We start from the raw sequence: 21919 nt of genomic DNA on the forward strand, positions 1-21919 counted from the left end.
TGCCTTCCTCCATGTATGCTGCTGCTGCTAAGTCGCTTCAGTCGTGTCCGACTCGGTGCGACCCCATAGACGGCAGCCGACCAGGCCCTGCCGTCCCTGGGATTCTCCAGGCAAGAACACTGGAGTGGGCTGCCATTTCCTTCTCCAACCTCCATGTGTAAGGGATCCATTTTTTTTGTCCTAACAGTTCCTCACCTTCTCCTGCTCTGGGCCGTGGGAGTTGCTTCCTGTTTGTCTTCCTGTGTCCTCACATGTTCATCCTTCACATACCTGCTGGAGGGATTTTGTAGAAACATAAATCTGGTGTTATTAAAACTGCCCGGTGGCTTCTCTCTAGAATGAGGTGAAGCTGCAACCCCTTCACCTGCCCTGCAGGGCGCCTCGTCTGGCTCTACCCTGTCTCCAGCTCTGGGCCGTTGGCCTCTCGTCCCTGTTGACTGTTCAGTGCCCAGAACACCCAGAGTCTTTCCTCTCAGGCCTCCTGGACCTCCCGTTGCCTCTTCTCTCCCTCCTCTACCCAGCCAGCTCCAGCCTACCCTTGTTGCTGCTGCTGCTGAGTCACTTCAGTCGTGTCCAACTCTGTGTGACCCCATAGACGGCAGCCCACCAGGCTCCCCCGTCCCTGGGATTCTCCAGGTAAGAACTCTGGAGTGGGTTGCCATTTCCCTCTCCAGTGTGTGAAAGTGAAAAGCGAAAGTGAAGTCGCTCAGTCATGTCTGACTCGTAGCGACCCCATGGACTGCAGCCTACCAGGCTTCTCCGTCCATGGGATTTTCTAGGCAAGAGTACTCTTAGGTCTCTGCTCAACCAGCTTCTGTCTGATGTCCCCTCCTGAGTCTTTGCTTCTGTCTTGTGTTTACTGTTATTGATCATAGTGTATTACACTTGTTTGGTCTCTTCTTTGCTGGATGGTAAACTTAACAAAGTCAGGGGTTGTGTCAAGTTTCTTCCTGCTTGACAAGTAATTGGCATAAATAAGTATTACCTAATGGATGAGCAAACGCTGTGTAGATTTGGCTAGTCCCCTCGCCTTACGAGTTGCTCAGCAAGAGCAGTGCTAGTCTCTGTGCTCCCGCGTGCAGCAGCGCGCGTGCTGCATTCTGGCTCTCAGCAGATGGGTCTGGGTCGGCTCCCTGGGTCTGACGGCTGCGCTGGGAGTTACCTCCTGGTCCTCTGCCATGCCTGTGCAACCACAGCCATGTGGTCTCACAGCTTGAGGAGCTAATTGACTTGTGGGGGAGACAGGTTAAAGTATATTTTTATATCAGTGTATAAACCATTTTATAGTTACAGGATGACTATCTGGATACCTGCATGTTTACAGTCAAAGAAATCAGATGCTTTCCAGAGGACAGCTGAGTTTCTGAGTGGCCAGCACAGGGAGCAGTGCCTCTGTGTCGTGGCCCCCAGTGCATGCTGGTCTGAGTGGGTCCCGTCCACCCTGTGCCTGCATGGGGCCCTGTCCGCCTCTGCTCCGTCCTCTCTCCCCCTCCCCAGCTCCTGCAGGCCCCAGCCTCTCAGCTCTGTGCGCACTTAGCTTTCTGAGAGGATCCTGCTGGGCTCGCCTTGTCAGCCTCTTGCGCTGTTGCTGCTCCTGCTGGAACTTTCCTTCTGCACCCTTGAAGCCTTCAGTCCTCTGCTCCGCGTGTGGCCCCATCTCTCGTGGGCCCCGGGGCTGGGCCCTGCCCTCACCGGTGTAGCTGGTGACTCACACACTCTGCTGAGTTGCTTGTCTCCTGTTACTTGATTCTTGTAGCCAGGCTCGGATCTCATTATTTTTTGATCCTCCATCGTGGGACATATTAACAGCACTCAGGAGTTGTTTGCTGAGTGAAAAAGAAACCTGAATTGGTAGAGTCTGGGGCATCTTTGATTCGGGCCAAGAGGGTGGGGAGGGTCCTCTGTGCTGTGGGGATCCGCACGCAGAGGCCCTGAGGATGAGGTGGTTGTGTTCTGGAGAACCTGGGCTTCGCCACTGATGGTAGTTTGAGTTGCACAAGGCCACTGAAGAGGGTGAGGAGGGAAGCCTTGCTCTGCACCCCGCTTCTCTGAGGGCTCTCCTTGCTAATTCTCTGCCCACCTCTGAAGACCGGGGCTCCGCGGCCAGGCCTCGGGCCTTGTCGCCCCCTCCCCGGGCGCCATTCTCTCCTTACCCAACCCCATGGGAGGCACACCTCGTCTGCCTCTGCCCCTCTGCCCGTCTGCCTCGGGCGCCATCCGCCAGTTCCTTGAACTCCTTCTCAGGTGTGGATGCGAGTCCCCCTCCCGTGACACCTCTCTGGTCACAGTTCCCTCTGTGAAGCCCCAGCCACCCCGGCTCTGATTCCCTGAGTGTCTCCCTGGTGCTGGTCCCTTTCGTCATTTCGTAGGGACTTCACTGTGTAAATGCTGGTTGTTGGTGTCCCCCGCAGGGGGCAGGTGTGTCTGGTGTGTGAGTTTATGGTAAACCAGGAACCGGACAGTAACAGGTTTCTGCTGCCCCAGGGAGGGTAGGGAGGGAGGGGACGGTGAGCAGCAGGGTGCGTTCCATCGCCGAGAACCCTCTTCACTCCTGTTTAGAGTCCTGTCTACACCAGTTCCCTCCCCCACAGGGCCGGCCAGTGAGGATTCAGACCCTTCACACATCCTCATTGTGTTTGGGGAAGGGGCTGCTTGTTCTTCCCGGGGTTCCACACGTGGCTCTAGAGCTTTAGCAGGACATGGGGTTTTTGCTTAGATACACCCTTCTCGGCAGGGTGGGGAAATGTGTGCCCCGGTTTATCCGTTTAACGCTCACCACCCCCACCCCCGTCAGTTCTCCTGGTTGACAGTAAGATATGAGTGTACCCCCTTGACCACCCTGTGTGAAATGGGAGCTTCCTGCCACTGCCCGCCCCCGCTTTCCCTTTTGCTCTCACCAGCGCATGCTCCCCTGCTCCCCTGTGGTGAAAAGCACACCTAGGAGGGAATCGGTCTGTCCTGCTCTCGGCCTCCTCACTCAGGAGGTCAGGAGCCTCCTGAGCAGGTGGCCGTATGGCTGCAGCAGCAGGGGCCTGCGTGGCCAGAAGCCATGAGAAGGGTGGTGCAGAGTTTTTGAAAAGTAAAAAACTACTGAGTTCTTTCTAGTGGCTTTATGGTTAGTGATACTGATTTTTAAAAATAGTGTTTACTGTTAATTTTTAAATAGTACTTGTTACAGTTGTCATTAGCCTCACATGTGAGACAGACAGAGTGTGTGTGCCTGCCTGCAGCTCTCCTAACTAGGCTGAACACTCTTCACGTTAGGGTTATGGCTTTTTTAATCCATCCTAGTAGTTGGCTCCATAAATGTTTGTGCAGAATTCGTTACTCTCAGGGAGGTGTGTCCCCTGCGTTTGCCCACAGGGTCCCGGCAGGAACAAGTGGACGAGGCAACTGGCTGTGAGAGCAGGCGGGAGCAGAAGTCCCCTGCGGCTGGCTCTCAGCAGAACCTGAGACAGTGTGGGTGACCGGGATGGAAGGAGAGGACGACCACTCAGCTGTGTGTTGCTGTGTTGCCAGGCAGTGCTGCGGCCCTCTAGTGACTGAGTTTTCAAGAGAAGGTGCAGACTCAGCACACCCTGGGCAGCAGGGCTTGCTGAGCAAAGGCTTGGCCTCTGCAGCTTGCCCTGCCTGGCTGAGCCCTGTTCACGAGGCCTGTGGGCTTGGGAAAATTGCTTCTCTTCCCACATCCAGAAAGTGGGGAAAAGAAGGTTATTATGAGAAGTAAACAATTTCATTTTTAAGTGCATAGAACAGTCCAGGCATGGTAAATGCAGCATGAATAATTCTTGAAGTAAACCTCAGAGCCTCTGGCCTCTGTCTCATGAGTGGCCTTTACAACAGCATGTTTCAAATCAAACAGTCGAGGTCAGTCTCTGCGTGTTAGGACAGTCACTCTTCATTTGTGAACAGCAGCTAAGCTCTCAATGGGGAATGCTCGCCTCATGCTGTTTTGATTTTGCCCAGTGCCCCGTTCCTCAGGAGAGAGCGCTCCAGTGGGAGTGTTTTCCCCAAGGCAGGTCTACTTCTCCTCCTTAGGAGTACAGCTGGGAAATCCTGTTTGTGTTTTAGAAGACTTCAGAGAACCCTCATCAAGATGTCCAAGTCATGTGTGTCAGGCCCCCCTTTCTCAGCCTGAGAGCAGCTGTGGTGGCCTGACCCTCATCCCGCTTCCAGAGTAAACGTCCAGAAGTCCCGGCTCCCTGCTTCCCTCCTGTAACCGGAGACATCGAGTGCCTCCTTCATCTGGCTTGAGCTCAGGCATTTGGACCCGAGTTGTTCCCAGTAGCAAATACCAAGCGGAATTGATCTTCTCCTTCCTGCCAGCCCCCTCCACCAAAAGGTCTGCCCCTCTTGTGTCCCTTATCTCAGTGGAATGCCATCACTTTCCCACTTAGCTGCCCAAGCCAGAAAAATGGCTGCTAACTGGCTCCTTCAGTCTTACAAATGCACTTTGATCAATCCTGTCCTCTTGGATTTTTTTTACAGCTTTCAAATCTTTGGTCTCAGGCCATAGTCAGTCCTGTCTGGGTTATAACAGAAGCCTTCAGATTGGTCCGAACAGACTTGCACCAAACAGGTGCAAATCCTAACACCGGCCAGGCTCTGAACCTGCCTTTGCAACCGGGCCTTGTCCTACTTCCCTGCTGATTGAATTTAAAGCCACGCTGGCCTCGTATTGGCTCTCCAGGGCGCTCTCACCACACCAGCCACCTTGTCTTTGGTCGGTTTAGGTTTTGATACCCACTCTCAGGACCCCAGCTTGGAACTCACCTTGTGTAGGAACCCCGACCATGTCCCAAGTCTGAGCTGGACCTTCCCTTCCCTGGCCTCTCCCCAGCACTGTGTGCTCAGTGCACTTGTCTGTGGTGCTTTTCTCAGGAGGACCTCTCATCAGGGGTTCCTGATTGCCTGGGAGAGTGCACTACATATAGGGCCGGGGGAGGTCGAGTTAGTAGGTGGAAAGTACGTGATATACTAAATAAAATTTAAGGTAGTTCAGTGGTTTTGATGCAGGTAACCTAGCTGACCGAACTTGCCTAGGGATCACACGGTGATACTGGCTGGCATGGGGTCCATTTGTACAGGGCTTGCACACCCTCTGTTTGCTGTGCTGAGGCTCTGTGGCTCGCCCCTGGGCTGGCCGGGATCTGCTGTGGAAGTGAGTGTGCACACTCGCAGCTGTGTGACCTGGGGCAGTCGCCTAACCTTGGTGCCTTAGTGACCACACGTGTAAGTGAGGTGACTGGTGGGCGCCACTGTGTAGGGCTGCTGTGCGAAAGAGACGAGTCAGCTGTGTGAGAGGAGCGATCCTACTGTGTGAAGGACTTCTTGAGGGAATCTCTTCCTAAGCAGGCGAAACTTTTTGATGCTGTATTAGACGTAAACTTAGAAGCGCTGGAGGAATAATTTAATGTAGGTTTTCTACATTGATTTTGATCATCTGCTTTGATGAATTCTACTTTAATTTATATTGTTAAGTATTTAATTATAAAATAATACAGAAAAATATTTTAACCATGTTTCTTTCATCTGTGAGATTTACAGTTAGTGACAAAGAAGTTTGAGAAAGTCTATCATGCTTAATGTATTCAGTAGTAATTGGGAGTCACCTGGCTCCAGGGAGACAGGCTCAGCATTGCTGTTCCCAGGAGACCTGCGGGGGGTTGTGTTGTGTGGCCCAGGTTCACCCAGGCACCCATTTCTGTCCAGCGTTCCAGCCAGCCACACTGCCGTCTGTTCTTTTCATCCCAGTAGCTGCTAATTGACTGCCACCAGCAGTGTTGGGGAGAAGGCCCTCCTCCTCTCATGTGACTCTGCCATGGCCAGTTGACACCAGAGAAGTTGTGGCAGACGTGTGCCTGCGACAGGATGTGTGACTCACAGGCTTTCTCCCTGATAGTCCCTGTGCAGGCTGGGGACCTGCTTTACGCAACATTCTTCCTTTCATTTGTGATCCATCGTATACATTCAGTGCTTGCCAGTGTTGTTGGGATGCAGTGGTGAAGAGCTGTGTGTGTCCGTACATGCTGAGAGCAGTGGACTGTGTCACTGAGCTTTAGGATTTTAGGGGCAGAGAATGTTGTTAGGCCAGACTTGATGGGCCCCTACAGTGTACCTGAACTGAAAGAGTTTTTCAGAGCTTCAGTCTCAGACAGTCACAACCCAACCACTGAGTAGCTTTGTGTTCCTGGAATATGGTGACTTTCATTTTAGACTTTCTACCTGCTAATGGAGCTAGGACTGAGCGCCTCTAACACTTGTGGTGAAAATGAAATTAAATGAGACTGTGTGTTTATGCCTTGCATGTAGAGCCACTCAGTAAGTGGCAGTTTTAATTATTTGTAATAAATGTTGGTACTAGCTAGACTGTTAATCTTAGAGCTAGGTTTCATGGGTCAGTTTTAAGGAAAAATGAATTTTGCAGCCACATGTAAAAATTTGTGCTTATTAGTGTCTTTGCATTTTTTGGCGATAATGTCCCATAGTTTTCAATAGAGTCTTAAAGACATCTGTCTTGAGTATGCGTACTTGTGCATATGTATGGCCATATATCATAAATACAGTTAAAAACTCCTTTCATAAAATATGGTAAATGAGTACTTTCATATTTGCAAACACCACACATTTTACTTGTTTTTCAGAATAGCACATGCATGTGCCATTAAGAGAGTGGCAGAGGCAGAAATGCAGAAATCGAGAACAGTTGGCATTTATAAAATGTGTCCTTGTGAATTGCTTCTGTGCTGGATTTGTAACTGTGGCTTGGGTAGTTTTAACTAGTGTGCTTTGGCACTGCATGTTTCTTTTGGTCAGTTGTTGGACAAGAGTCTTCTGACAAACCTTTTTTGTTCTCATATTTGTAAATAAAGATGTGTAGTTGAAGTTATAGCATCCATACAGTAAAGTGCATAAATCCTACATAGCCTGGCCCAGGTTTTCTGCCCGCTTCTGAATCAGTGTTGGATGGTTATCAGCTTCCCGCAGCCTCCCTTCTGGCCTCTTGCAGTCAGTGTCCCCAGAAAGGAAACCTGAGTTGATTTCTATCACCATGACAGGTCACAGTTAAAATATAAACAAATAGGTTATCATACTCTGAATGCTCTTAATTTTCAATCTGAAATACATCTGTCTTATCAGCATTAATTTGGGTTATTAATTTTGGTTTTATAAAGAACATATATGTTATATTTTGCCATTCTTGATTTCCTTAGGATTTTTTTTTTTATGTCTCCAATATTCAGTTACTTTTAAGGTCTCTAACTAATTAGGGATCTTATAAATTAAGTACACAGTATGGCAAAAACTTTTACTACCCTGTGGAAATAACTCTGTGGGACTCTAATTGAACATACATGAAGTTACAGAAAAAATTAGCCAACTCTAGGAATGCTGACTTTGCTTTTGAGCCAGATGTTCTGGATTTGCAGCCAAAAGAACTTAGTAAAGGTAGGTGTCTTTATTAAGTGAAGAAGTGACATGGCAAAAAGTTTGCGTTAGAGAAACTCTCAGGTGTTTCATGACATTGAAATTACAAAGAGTAAAATGTAGAAGGAAAGTGACCCAAACTTAGGAAGGCATGTGACATTTGTCCAGGCACTGAAAAGATGCTCACTCTGTATCTTTAATTTAACAGTGCAAAGAAGGAGGCAAGCATTGTCCACACAGCCTCTGGTTGTCATTTTATGTCCCACACTTCCAGGTGAAGGAAGAATCACTGCTGCGTATGTTAGTTGAACGTACACTGTTATCACTTGTCTGTTGCTGGAAATAAGACATCTGACGCGTAATGGCTTCGGATGACACGAGTTTTTGTTGTGTTCAGGTCTGCGGTCTGGGCAGGGCTCAGCAGGGCCGGCTCATCTCTGCTGTGTGGTGGTGTCTGCTGCAGCACAGCTGGGAGCCGTGGGTCTGTCAAGGGGGCTCTGTCTCAATTTTCCAGAGGTGATGCCGCCCATCAGTGGGAAGCTCAGCTGAAGCTGTGGTTCTTGGAGCTCTGATCTTGGGTTGCTTGAACTTCTGTCTAGTGTGGTGGTGGGCTTCGTGAGTGAGCATCCCAAGGGCACCATGGGAACCTCGGTTCCTTCTTTCCTTTTTTTTTTTGCTGTTGCCTTTAATGACCTAGCTTAGGCTGTATCTGTGAAGAAAGCTGATCACCGAAGAATTGATGCTTTTGAACTGTGGTGTTGGAGAAGACTCTTGAGAGTCCCTTGGACTGCAAGGAGATTCAACCAGTCCATTCTAAAGGAGATCAGTCCTGGGTGTTCATTGGAAGGACTGATGCTAAAGCTGAAACCCCAATCCTTTGGCCACCTCATGCGAAGAGTTGACTCACTGGAAAAGACTCTGAAGCTGGGAGGGATTGGGGGCCGGAGGAGAAAGGGACAACAGAGGATGAGATGGCTGGATGGCATCACCGACTCGATGGAGGTGAGTTTGAGTGAACTCCGGGAGTTGGTGATCGACAGGGAGGCCTGGCGTGCTGTGATTCATGGGGTCGCAAAGAGTCGGACACGACTGAGCGACTGAACTGAACTGAACTGAACTAGGCTGTATCTTAGCCTAGTCTTAAGCCAATTCAAGTTTGAGGGGAAGGAATGTAGACTATGCCTCTTGAAAGGAGTGTCAGAGTCACATTGGAAGAAGAGCACTGGGAAAGGGGAGAGTTTGAAAAATACAAAACTGTAACACACTGACCGGAGAAGGCAATGGCAAGCCACTCCAGTAATCTTGCCTGGAAAATCCCATGGATGGAGGAGCCTGGTAGGCTGCAGTCCGTGGGGTCGCTAAGGGTCGGACACGACTGAGCGACTTCACTTTCACTTTTCACTTTCACACATTGGAGAAGGAAATGGCAACCCACTCCAGTGTTCTTGCCTGGAGAATCCCAGGGATGGGGGAGCCTGGTGGGCTTCCGTCTGTGGGGTCACACAGAGTTGGACACAACTGAAGTGACTTAGCAGCAGCACACTGACATTATAATATCAAGTTCAGTTCAGTTCAGGTGCTCAGTCGTGTCCGACTCTTTGTGACCCCATGGACTGCAGCACGCCAGGTTTCCCTGTCCATCACCAACTCCTAACTCCCAGAACTTGCTCAAACTCATGTCCATTGAGTCGGTGATGCCGTCCAACCATCTCATCCTCTGTCGTCCCCTTCTCCTCCTGCCTTCAATCTCTCAGCATCAGGGTCTTTTCCAATGAGTCAGTTCTTCACATCAGGTGGCCAAAGTATTGGAGTTTCATATATATCCTTCCATGTTACAGTATCAAACATTTAAGTAATGTTAGCTTCTCTGTCTAGTAAAATCACTGTGGGACATTTAGGATACCCAGATCAGTCATTTTATGAGAAAATAAACCCAAATCATGGGTGAAAGAACAAAATTACAGAGGAAACTTTCACACTTGTCTAGGTTGTTTAAAGATTTACTTTAAGGTTATTATCAAATTCTTAAAACTCTTCAAACTAGTTGATGTCTTTAATTTTTAAAAAAATTTAGCTGTATCAATTTGCGTTCTTCGCTTCTCATGATTTGGCAAGCATCTCCAGTTTTATTAAAGGGCCAGCTCATCACAAGCTTACTGAGATTACTCTCTTGGTGGGATCTTAGTATGTACAGTGAATATAAGCAAGGCAGCTCTGGAGTAAGATTCTTGTTGTGGTCCTAGTACTTTTCTTCCTTTTTCTTATGTGCTGTCTTACAGAGCACTAATATTGGATTGTGCAGTGAGACTCGGGGTCAGTGCCAAGGCTTGTCAGCTCCTGTGTCCTCACTCCTATCTGCCTTGGGTTTGCCTTGCTTCTCCCAAGAAAGAAGTTAGCGTGTGAGTGAAAGGGAGTCCTGAAGCTGGAAGGTCGGCAGCCGCCACTGACAGACCGTCCGCTTTCCTGTTTCCTAGTCCAGCGGGTGCTGGCCTCTCGCTGCCCCAGGCAGCCTGGTGCCTGAGCAGGGACTCGGCTGGCAGTGGCCCACAGACTGGGGCTGTGCTGGGACTGCCCACAGTGTGGGACCAAGTAAGGGCAGAGTCTGGCACAGGCATCTGGAAACCATAGCAACGTGATGGTAGTTTTATGTTCATTGACACTAATGATAGAAGTTTTGTGCTTGGCTTTTGTGTGTCTTCTACTTTTAAATTTCATTTTTCTAGAAATTCCTCCCCATTGTATTTTACAAAGTATTGGTTTGTGACAGGTTGGAAATGAAAACAAAGCTGGTCACTTACCACTGATGGTTTGAACAGCGGGTCTAAATTACACAAGTAAGCCAACTTGAAAAACCTTTTCATTTCCTCTTCTTTGATAGTTTTTTGAAAAAGATATTCTATAGTGTGTGTGAGTAGCAGGTGTCTGTAACTGGTTAATCTTGAAAAGTTCTAAAAAATGCAGCCAGCCACAGATGGCAGCGGTCTGCAGCTACAAACTCCAGTTGGAACCCACCTCTCTGGTGAAGGAGAGTGAAGGCTCTTCTCACTTAGAGACAGAGAGTTGGCAGCCCCAATTGTACATCTTCAGCCATAGGCCAAAAACCAAGTAGAGAACCACACAAACAGCAGAGAATTCTCTTAATTGTTTGGAAGCAGAGGAGTCAGTATAGCAGAGAGCAGCACTTAGGACTTTTCTTTCTGTCGTGGACACCGTCCCACAGATTGACCGACCCACGGTTTTGTGCCAGGCTCTCTGAATCCTCAAACCTGCAGGAAGACAGATAGGAACACCACCACTAGGGTTAGGTGGTGGTTAGCAGACTTGCACATGGGACTGTCCAGAAAGGTCAAGGAAGGCTTGATAAGGTGGAGGTGCTGGCCAGTTTGAGAGTTCATAGTACAATTGCCTGGAGAATCCCAGGGATGGGGGAGCCTGGTGGGCTTCCGTCTGTGGGGTCACACAGAGTCGGACATGACTGAAGTGACTTAGCAGCAGCAGCACAAATGGCATTTTGACAAGCAAGTCAAAGCTCGAATCAATAAAGCAGAACCACATTCTGTCACGGAAAGCAGCTTCTATCATGGTGACATCACAAGTTTATCCTCTAAAAAAGGTTTAGACCTACTTTTTAGAGGTTTATGAAGGATTTTGCCATTGAGTTTTGGCCACAGGGGTATCTGGATCGTGCGTTGTTTCTGGTTTAGCACCTCCCTGACATGCTCCCTATCACGCATCTTGCTGACCTGGGAGCAGCGTAGGGTAAGGATGCCAGCCCTCATGCAGGGACAGTCCACGTGTAACTTGTGCTCAGCCCCCTGTGTGAGGGCTCCTCTGTACCTGTGGTTCCACTTCTGGGGACTCAGTCAACCAGGGATTGTATAGGTCTGTAGTATTTATTTACTATTGAAAAAGATCTGCATATAAGTGGACCTGGGCAGTTCAAACTTGCCTTTTTAAAGGGTCAGCTGTAGTGACTTTTTATCACTAGTGTTTCATTTCTTCTGACCACTCCAAAGATGGAATATTTCTTTTCAGGAAGCAATTGATACTATATTTATTCGTCCTTACTGTCTAATTTGGGGAGCAAAAGAGATCACTAAAATAAAGGATTTTGAAAATAGGCAGTAATATTAACACATTTTGCTTTCCTATGAGATATTTCTGACAAATTTAAAGTCTGTGATTTAAAGGGGGTGGTGGTGTTAAGTTACATTGTTTATAGATAACAGCAAGTTTTGAACAAAGGCGAAATAGGGTTCCCAGCCTTCTAGTAATTTAACAAATATTTATTATGCAGCTGTGAATCAGGTGCTGCTCTGGGTGGAGGGGGTGGGGGTGGTGGGAGGGGGCTGGTGGTGGGAAAGAGTGATTGTCCGGGTATAGGTCTCAGGTCTCCTCAGGCTCCCCTGCATGCAGCACATCATAGGGAGAGAACAAAGAACAGTGTTGTTATGTTAGTGTATCAGTAAAATATGTTTTAACCAGTAGATTTCAAATATTGTACACTGAAAAAGCTTATGTTCTTTTCCAGAATATGACCGATACCTAGCATCTAGCAAAAGAATGGCAGCTGCTTACCTTGACCCAAACTTGAATCACACACCGAGTTCAAGTACCAAGACTCACCTGGGAACCGGTGTGGAGCGTTCTCCTGGGGCCATGGAGCGAGTATTAAAGGTCTTTCATTATTTTGAAAGCAACAGTGAGCCAACGACTTGGGCCAGTATTATCAGGCATGGAGATGCGACCGACGTCAGGGTGAGTATGATTCACCCTCAGTGTGTGTTTAGGGTAAATGCTAATGACACACACTGAAAAGGCCGGGTAATAATTGCTATTCCAATATATCAGCGATGCTAGCTTTTCTCTGTAGTATTTACTGAGTTAATATGGGACTGACTAGAGTTTTAATTTATGTAAAATTTCTTAGAAAAATAACTGCATCATATATAATGCCATTGACTTGTTTTTCTTTCCTGTTTTTTAGAAGAAAATTCTTGAAGTACATAAGGAAACAAAACAATTAAAATAGCCTGTAATTCTGTGGAAATAAATTGTTTTCTAGAAAGTGTAGTTTTGAATCTGTTTGCACGATTCCAGACAGGACAGATTCTTAAAAAACAAATGTCTCCTGTATACACACGCCTCACGAGGTTCTGGGGGTGTGAAAGCTCCTGCCTGGATAGCCTCCAGTCTGTTGTGGGTGGGGCCTCGGGGGGCCTTAACCTCAGTGTGGTGGAGATGGCACTTCCCGGGGCCCCAGTGGCTGGGCCCATGGGGCGTCACTGCGTGTGAACGTGGGAGTCGCTGGACGGGCTTCCACCGGGTGCTGGTGAGAGTGGGTGGTGACGAGTTGTGGGGGCAGCACTGCGTAGGCAGAGGTTGCTGAGAGGAAGGAGTGAGCGCCAGAATCTCAGAAAACCTAGTTCGGAATGTAAACTGTCAGGATGTTTATTTGATCAAGTGTTGTGGAAGCCCCTCCTCTCTGTGGCTCCTCGGCTTAGTCCATATTCATCTTTAAGGAGGACAAGCATCCATCAGATATACTCCTTCCCTTTTATTATAATGAGATTAATTTACTACTCATTAGCTTACATGCCTTAACTATTTTTAAGCACAGTAAAGGAAGTGGTAGAACATAGACTTAAGGCTGTATATTACATATAAATTATATGTAATATTGTTACCTCTGTGATACTGTAATACTGACTATTCAAATGGATTATTAAAAGGAGAGTCATTCACTTAGGATTGAAATACGTGTTAGTATCTATCCATGTGCTGTACTTGAAATAGTCTCTTTTCACAAACTTTTTACGACACTTGCAGACTTTTTCTAGTTTATCCATAACTCTGTTTCATATTTAACCTTATAAATGCAATCTCTGGAGAGAGGAAACCTTGTAAATGTAACGTTTATGGGAAGGCTCTTAGGGTATGTTGTAGTTGTATAAATTTCAGCCACAAGAGAGGAAATTCTTTAAACCATTGCATCAACCTTAATAGACTTCAGAGTATTTGTGCAGGAGGGGGGGCCTTTCAAAGGTTATGAATTTCCCAAGACATTTAGGAGATGTTGAGTTTCTTGTGTCAGGAGTTTCACTTTGGGAAGGCTCCGTGACAGATGTACTGTGGTTTTAATATCGTACGTGCTGCATGTGAGAGGATTCATACTGTGGAAAGAAGCAGTGATCACTGGGCATGTGTCGGCTGTTAGCCAGTGTTAGAACCTCACCAGCATCAAAACATTCGTATTGTGAAGAAAAATTTAAATCAGATAGAAACACATACGTTATGAGAACATATTTCTCAGACTTCTATGAAGATTAATATTAACAAATCTGTGCGGCCAAAGAGCAAGTTGTTCTACTTAACAGTAATTGATCAGTGTTTAGAATTTAGCAAGTCTTAGCAGTTGGTGATTGATTTTCAGCATGAGGCAGAGAAACCTCGATTGGCATGGATTGACCCCAACCATCCCCAGAAATAGCATGAAATCCACATGATACTGGATCAATGATGGCAGGTGGGAATTACTCATAACCCACTTTCATCTAGTGCTGTAAAATCTGAAAATGCAGGATTTTCATGTAAATTAAGATGGATCTAAAGGCCAACCATTTTCTGAAAGGAGATAACCTATCGTTATCTCGAGTTGCTTAGTAATTAGATTGAGTCTCAGACCCTGTTGCTGCACTGCCTGATGTGGTAGCTGTATGCCACTACTGAATACTTGAGTGTAGCCAGTCTGACTTGATGTTTTCTAAATGTATTGGAAAGGACTGAAGCTGAAACTCCAATACTTTGGCCACCTGATGTGAAGAGCTGACTCAGTAGAAAAAGCCCCTGATGCTGGGAAAGATTGAAGGCAGGAGGAGAAGGAGGCGGCAGAGGATGAGATGGTTAGATAGCATCACTGACTCAGTGGCCATGAGTCTGTGCAAGCTCCGGGAGGTAGTGAAGGACGGGGAGCCTGGCGTGCTGCAGTCCTTGGGGTGAGCTGCAATCCATGGGGTAACAGAGAGTTGGACACAACTTAGCGACTGAACAACAACAAAGTAAAGGCAAAGCCTAGATCTCAGAGATTTAGTGTGAAAAGGCTGTCAGATAGTGCATCAGTAATCCGTTCGTTTTGTTCTTGGCATACGAGGTTGAAGGAAATGTATCATTAACGTTAAAGCCCCTCGTACCTTTTTACAGTTTTGTAATGTGGCTGTTAGACGTTTTTGAATGGTGTGCGTGGCCTGCGTCATGTCCCTGCTGGACAGCTGTGCTCTGCAGACAGTGGTTATCTGAGAGGCTGCTTCACTCAGCAGAACCAATACCTCTCAGGTTCCTTTTACCAGGAAAACGCAGGATTCTTGTTATAATTCATTACAGAGGTTTTCAGTTCTTTAACACATCTTACTCCTCTATTACATATATGTGCTAATCACACACTAATAGTATAGTGGTTGCTGACAGGATTCACAGGCCTCCGCTGTGAATAGGTGGAGTGTGCAGAGCAGCCACAGTAGGAGAACCGTGCTCATTGAAGGGCTCCGGACATCCAGGCCTGGGCCTCGTGGCCTTGACACTCCTGGCCGTCACCAGCCACATGTGCAGCGCCTGGGTGTGAGGAGGTGGGATCTGTGAGATGGGCACACAGGCATGCTCCATCTCCGTAACCAGCCTCACCCTGTGGCCACGTGCCACCAACATCAGGTGCGATTCGTAAATCCAGTCGTGATTCCTAAACAGGGGTACAGGCTAGTGTGTCTTGCCCGAGTAATCAGTAGCCCATGGTCACAGACATTACTTCCCTTGATCATAGCCTAGTTTCGGTGCCATGTTCCAGGCAGCTCTGGAGATAAGTTTGGGGTCAGTGCAGAAGAGCCAAGGTTAGTGTATGGAGAAGATCCAGATTCTACCAGAGAAGTCTCCTGCTTAGGAAGAATGGCGGTGTTTAACATGAGACTGTTATCAGCGATGCCAGATGCAGGGTAGCACTGAGATAGGGTCTTCAGAGGCCCTGGGGGAAGCACCTTGTACCTCTGAAGTCTAAACCAGGTAGAGTGTCAGCCTCCAACATGCAGGATGAAGGTGTCTGTGAGAGCAGGAAGGACGTGGAAAGTTCATTCTGCAGGCTGTCTTTGCAAACTCAAGTAAGTGACATATTGGAGCGCGAAGAGCTGTGGACCCAGAAGGAAGTCCTGTGAATACCAGAGGCTGGCCCAGGCCCCACCTGCGAGCCCCTGTGGTCTCTTAGGTCTTTGTAAGTCCTCACACTGGCCGTGGTTCCATCCCGTGTTCTGCTTAGTCCACATGGTACCCCGTTCTGGTTGGTCTCATCTTCAGTTGAAGACCTAACGCTCCCACAAGTGTATCTCTGCCTCTCTTCTCTGTCTTCACTTTTCTTCCTCCAGAAGAACCATCCAGTGCTTCAGATGAAGGGTTTCCCCTTCTTTTAGGTAAGTAGGCCCCTTGCAGCATCTTTTACAGCTTTTTGGTGGGCTTCCGTCTATGGGGTCGCACAGAGTCGGACACGACTGAAGTGACTTAGCAGCTTCCAGTATGTTAGCTTGTCCTGTCCATGTTGTCTTTATACATACCTGGAACCCACACCTCCCAGGGCCTCCCCTGCACACCTTTCTTGGAGCCCTGCGGTCTCCTGACTGATATGCGCCTTCCCCGTTGTCCCTGCCCTGTCTGTTCACAGCCCGGCCACCTGAGCCGTCCTGTTCACATGAGAGCCAGAGCACATCATCCCTCAACTCGGAGCCTTCCACACCTTCCTCTCTGGAGTGAGCACGCCAGCCCTCCAGGAGCCCCCGCCTGCTCCTCTCCCACTGTACCTTGTGGCCTTCGGTCCTGGCACCACCCCCCTTTTACTTCCTGCTTCCTGTCTCTTTCTCTCACGTGCCAGTCTTCTTGTCAGTAATCTGCTCAAAACCCCCACGAGCTCCCCGTTGTTCTGTGGCCCCCTGGGACCTACGGGATTGGCTCCTTGTCACGTGTCCCGGACCTTCCAGAACACAGCACATCCTTATTGATGCCTTGTCTTGGTTCAGTGATAGCCACTTCAGACTTGTGATCAACTGGACAGTCACACACTTGTGTCCTTGAGTTTGTGGCCGTTTGTTACGGCAGCAGTGAGGAACCGAGGATGACTGTCGATCATGGAAACAGAAGTGCCTGCTTTGTCCTGAGGACCGTTAGGAGGGCCCTGCGTCTGCTGCTGGACCAAGGACAGGAGATGCGCTGCCTTCTCCAGAGCAGGGCTGGCTTTCTGCATCTTGTTTTGGTAACTGAATGATGATGGGTTCCGACCTGTACGGGTGTGGTCAGAGAAGATGGTAGGAACCTGTTGGTTTCCGGAATGTGAAAAGTGTCTGAAGGAGAGCGCACTGGGAACAGTGACCCCTGGACATAAGAAAAGACACGCCAGCCCTGATGGGTGGACTTGGCCGTTCATAGGAATGATGAGATGGACAGTGTTGAGAATTATGCTCATGGCCTCAGATATCTCCTCTAATAAACAGCGAAATGCTGCACGTTATCTGTGAGGAGATAGCTGGACGTATCAGATATCCCTTTTCTCTTGTCCCCTGCCTCACCTTCTTCACAGACAAATTCTCTGCTGCATTGTTCATTGTCATGTCCTTCTCCTGCTCAGCTCTTGATCGCATCCTGCCATCGTTGCATTCCTGGCCCCAGACCAGATCACCTAGCTCTCTAGGTGATCACTGAATGAATAGGGCAGGGGCACACATCATGAGTAAATGGCAGTGAAGGGCAGAGTTGCATGAGTGCTCTCCACCCAAGGAAGGAGAAGGTCACTTCCTTTCAGAGTGCTGTCTAAATGATAAGTGGCCAGATTGAACCAAGCAACTTCCAGAAACAAACAGAATGACAGCTTCATCTCACTAGTTAGTAACCGTAGAAATTTAAATTTTAACAGCAACCGCCCCCCCCAGTCTTGGTCCATCAAATTGATAAACTTTTTTTTTTAAAGTTTTTCAGTGTTCTCTTTTGTCTCTCTTAGTGTCATTTGTTATAAGAAGCAGACACTGTTTAGGTTAGATTCATAATACAATACACTTACAGAATTACAGAAAAAGTCTCCATATATGACTTAAAGAAGTGTAATTCCTTATATAAATGGAAATGATTAAAAGCCACAGGACCTAGCAAAGATGTTCACTGTTGTAAAAGAAAAAAAATAAAAGGGAAATTTTACAGAATATGTTTGAAGGAAATGGTGGTTAAAAATAATAATGCTATTTGCTGATTATACACTACCAAATTCAGTCCACTTACTGAAATGGTTATAGCTTCAGGTACCACTGCCGTTGGTTCCTACCTTCTGTTTCCAATTTCCAAATCTCATAAGGATGGATACTGTGTCTACCTTCCTCATAACCCCAAATCTGCAAGAATGTTCAGACCAAGTAGCTATCAGTGGATACTTACTAAATGAATGAGTGACTAGAAATGCCCTGATTTTTAACCTATTAATAAGAGTATACTGATCCTACCCTGTGATTAATCGATTAACATACTTTTCTGAACTCCAGACCCATATAACCAAGTGCTTCCTGGGCATTTCTACTTGGTTATTCTAAAAAGCTGAATCTAAAATCCATTGAAATGTACTTGTCATTTTGCTGTCCTGTTTCAAAACCGCCTTCACATGAGTTTTTGTTTCACTGAATGACATAAACATCTATTTCGCTATCTGAGGCGAAATGCATTAATCTCCTTTTCTTTTATCCTCATATTGGATATCTTTTCCAGGTCACCAAATCTTGGTTATTCTACCTACAAAGTATTTTTAAAATACATTTATTTCTATCCATTTTTGTGTCTAGTCCCCTTATTCAAACCGCCACTTTTTCCCCTTAAAATACTGCAGTTATTTTTATTAGGTGTCCTTAACTTTATTTTTTAGCTAGTTCTCCTCTCAAGAGCCAGAGTGATTTTTCTAGAATGTGTTCCTGGCATTTCTCTTTTCTCTTGCTTCTCTGGCAGAATCCGTCTCTTCTCTCATCTTCACACTACACCCTTGCCTTCCTGAATTTCTTTTTTCTTTTTCTTTTTTTATCGAAGGATAATTGCTTTACAGAATTTTGCCGTTTTCTGTCAAACCTCAACATGAATCAGCTGTCGGTATACATATATCCCCTCCCTTTTGAAGCTCCCTCCATTTCTTCCCCCTTCCCACCCCTCTCGGCTGACACAGAGCCCCGTTTGAGTTTCCCGAGCCACACAGCAAATCCCCGTTGGCTGTCGATCTTAGATGCGGTCATGTCCCTATGACTCCCCCCATGCATCTCACCCTCTCCTCCCCTCTCCCCAAGTCTGTTCTCTGCACCTGTAAGAACATTGCTGCATTTCTCCATTGCTGCCCTGTAAGAAGTTCTTCAGTGCCATTTTTCTAGATTCTGTATATGGCGTTAGAATATGGTATTTATCTTTCTGACTCACTTCACTCTGTGTAATAGGTTCTAGGTTCATCTGCCTCATCAGAACTGACTCAAATGCATTCTTTTTTATATGACCCACTTTCTATAGTAACAGAAATAAAAACAAAAGTAAACAAGTGGGACCTGATTAAACTTAAAAGCTTTTGCACAGCAAAGGAAACTATAAGCAAGGTGAAAAGACAGCCCTCAGAATGGGAGGAAATAATAGCAAATGAAACAACTGACAAAGGATTGATTTCCAAAATGCGCATATAACTCAATGCTAGAAAAACAGCCCAATCAAAAAGTGGCAAGAAGAACTAAACAGACATTTCTCCAAAGAAGACATACAGATGGCTAACAAACACATGAAAAGATACTCAACATCACTCATTGTCAGAGAAATGCAATTCAAAACCACAATGAGGTATCACCTTACACCGGTCAGAATGGCCATCATCAAAAAGTCTACAAACAGTAAATGTTGGAGAGGGTGTGGAGAAAAGGGAATGCTCTTGCACATTTGGTGGGAATGTAAATTGATACAGTCACTATGGAAGACGGTGTGGAGATTCCTTATAAAACTAGGAATAAAACCACCATATGACCCAGCAATCCCACTCCTAGGCATGTAATCCTGAGGAAACCAAAATGGAAAAAGACACATATATCCCATTGTTCACTGCAGCACTATTTACAATAGCTGAACATGGAAGCAACCTAGATGTCCATTGACAGATGAATTGATAAACATTTTAAGATCCAGTGTTGGCGTAAGATCAAGGCAAGGACAGTCTGTAATGTCAGTTGCAGTTGGTATAGTTTTGTTGGTTTGCAGTTTGGCTGTCCTTATCAAAATGTCACACTGCCAGTAGCTCTTGACCCTGCACATCTGTGTCTGAGCCGCACTTGTCCATGTATGTGACGACAGCTGGAAGGTGCTTGTGGCAGGATTACCTGCACTTCCATCCCCATTTTGCCCCAAAACAGGGAAGCTACAAAAGAAAATAACCCTTCCCCAGCAGTAAAATGGCTGAATTGCTGTGTTCATGATGAGACGTGAGCACCATGCAGACACTGGCTTCTTTTATTTTCAAGTTTGGGAAGAACCCTTTCCTGTGAATATCTCACGTGAGAATTCAGTCAGGAAAACTTATGTGTTTCCAAGGCCTGGGCTGTGATATAAATGAGTCAACAGAGGTTACAGAGTAGCTAAGTATTGTTTTGTGTATTGTAGGACTGGTTTACCATGAGCCTTTAAAGCCAGGATGAGGAATTTAATTTGGGTCCCATGAGTGGCATATTGAAAGCCCTCATCCTGTTAGTGCTCTGGAGACAGTCCCTTTTCTAAAGATACGCATTCCACAAATCATGCACACATATACTGACGTATGTGTGTGTTTTGTGGATGTGGTAGTGTTTGAGTATTTAGCTCTCAAGTTGTTTGTTCACTTATCCAGACTGAATAGTTGATTCTCAGAATTACTTGTTACTGAGTACTTATGTGCATTCAGCATCAAATATTTAAGTACCTCCTATACTCACAGTCTTGGCTGCTGTCCCTATGGAATGAGAAGTGACATTTCTAAGGGTCCTGGAGAATGAGGAGTAGAACCAAAATCAATATGGAAGCATAACGGAAAGCGAAAAGTGAAATAAAAGGAAATGTCTGTTTATTGCTTTTTTTTTTTTTTTTTAGTAGAGAGTGAAGTTGCTGACTGTAGGATCAGGTTTACGTACCAGATACTACAGTTTGGGGACTCTGGTTACACAAACCCAGACTCGAAATTATCCTTGTGTCTTCTGGCAGTGTGATCAAGTGAACTGATGGAAATACTGTCTATTCCATTAAGACCTCAAGACTAGGAACCTACCTTCGCCCCTAGTCAGCACCACATTTTTTGCACCAAATCCCTGTAATTTACACCGCTTCTCTGCAGGTGGGCTCCAGTGTGTGCCCACGAGTCAGAGACATGAGGGAAACCTGTGCGAGAGGTCACCAGGGCAGGTACCCAGAGAAGGTGGGGTTCCTCCTGGGGTGTCGATGGCAAGCACGAGTGTAAGGAATGGTTTTTCTCCCTGCCTTACACCCTGCATCTGGCCATGGCGGGATCGCCTGACCAGGAGCATGGCGACAGGACGAGAGGCGCCGGTATGGTGCGGAGCCCTCGCAGGAGCAGGACTGCTCTGCAGCTGTTGCTGCTGGGGGACGTGGAGTCGAGGGGGCGGCCGGGTGACAAGAGCCTGTGTGCCCTCGGTAGTGAGCTGGCAGAACAGCAGCGGGAGACAAAGGAGCTTTTCTGGGAGCTTGAAAGAGGCGCCAGCTCCTGTCCTTTGCAGCCCAGGGATTTGGATGTTGGCAAGGAGAAGCTGCACAAGTCGCCTTTCAGAGAATTAGCAGAAAAAGATGTCCCTTCCCATAGGCAGAGCTCACACCCTAGAGCACAGATTTGCAGGCGAGCTCGGGACTGGATCTGGGTTCTCGCCTCCCAGTTCCCCCAACGCCCTGCAGAATGCCCTCTGGGAGTGCTCAGCTTGCACTGAATTCACAGTGGCCCTGAATCCAGAAGCCAGAGGGATGCTTTATGCTCATCCCAGTCCCCCCTCCCTCAGCTCAGCTGGTAAAGAATCCGCCCGCAATGCAGGAGCCCCCGGTTCGATTCCTGGGTCGGGAAGATCCCCTGGAGAAGGGATAGGCTACCCACTCCAGTATCATGGCTTGGAGATTCCTTGGAACGTATTGTCCATGGAGTCGCAAGGAGTTGGATGCGATTTTCACTTTCAGTCCCCCTGCCTGAGTTCTGTAGGCTGTAGACCCAGTGAGAGTTCACCTTCTTCCTGAAGCTGCTGGTGGCTCTTCCCACCGGGCCCTTTCTCTCTGGTGTCACTTGTGCTCTGTCTCCGTCTTCCCCCCGCCACTCCTGGGCTGCACACACAGCCTTGTGCGGGGGACTGAGGAGTCCACGAAGGTGGTCGGCAGGCGCAGGAGCATGGCGCACACCCTGCCTACGGTGTGGACTCACTGGGTCCCTGACAGTTTTGTATAC

General features: G+C 47.3%; 1 protein-coding gene across 29 annotated transcripts in view; it reads left to right on the plus strand.

The window, feature by feature from the left end:
- Nucleotides 1-21919, plus strand: part of PTK2 (protein tyrosine kinase 2) — a 198530-nt gene that overhangs the window by 55178 nt on the left and 121433 nt on the right. For 28 of the 29 annotated variants that reach the window (XM_055431796.2, XM_088844838.1, XM_088844834.1 and 25 more), the window contains one exon: nt 11960-12186. In XM_055431796.2, coding sequence (XP_055287771.1) covers nt 11992-12186 — 195 coding nt within the window. In that variant the 5' untranslated portion in view covers nt 11960-11991. Of the gene's footprint in view, nt 1-11959; nt 12187-21919 lie in introns of those variants that run through there. The other variant, XM_055431805.2, reaches the window with a different exon arrangement.

This window comes from Moschus berezovskii, chromosome 16 (genome assembly GCF_049115385.1).
Source record: "Moschus berezovskii isolate FMDL1 chromosome 16, NW_MosBer_1.0, whole genome shotgun sequence".
Taxonomy (NCBI): Eukaryota; Metazoa; Chordata; class Mammalia; order Artiodactyla; family Moschidae; genus Moschus; species Moschus berezovskii.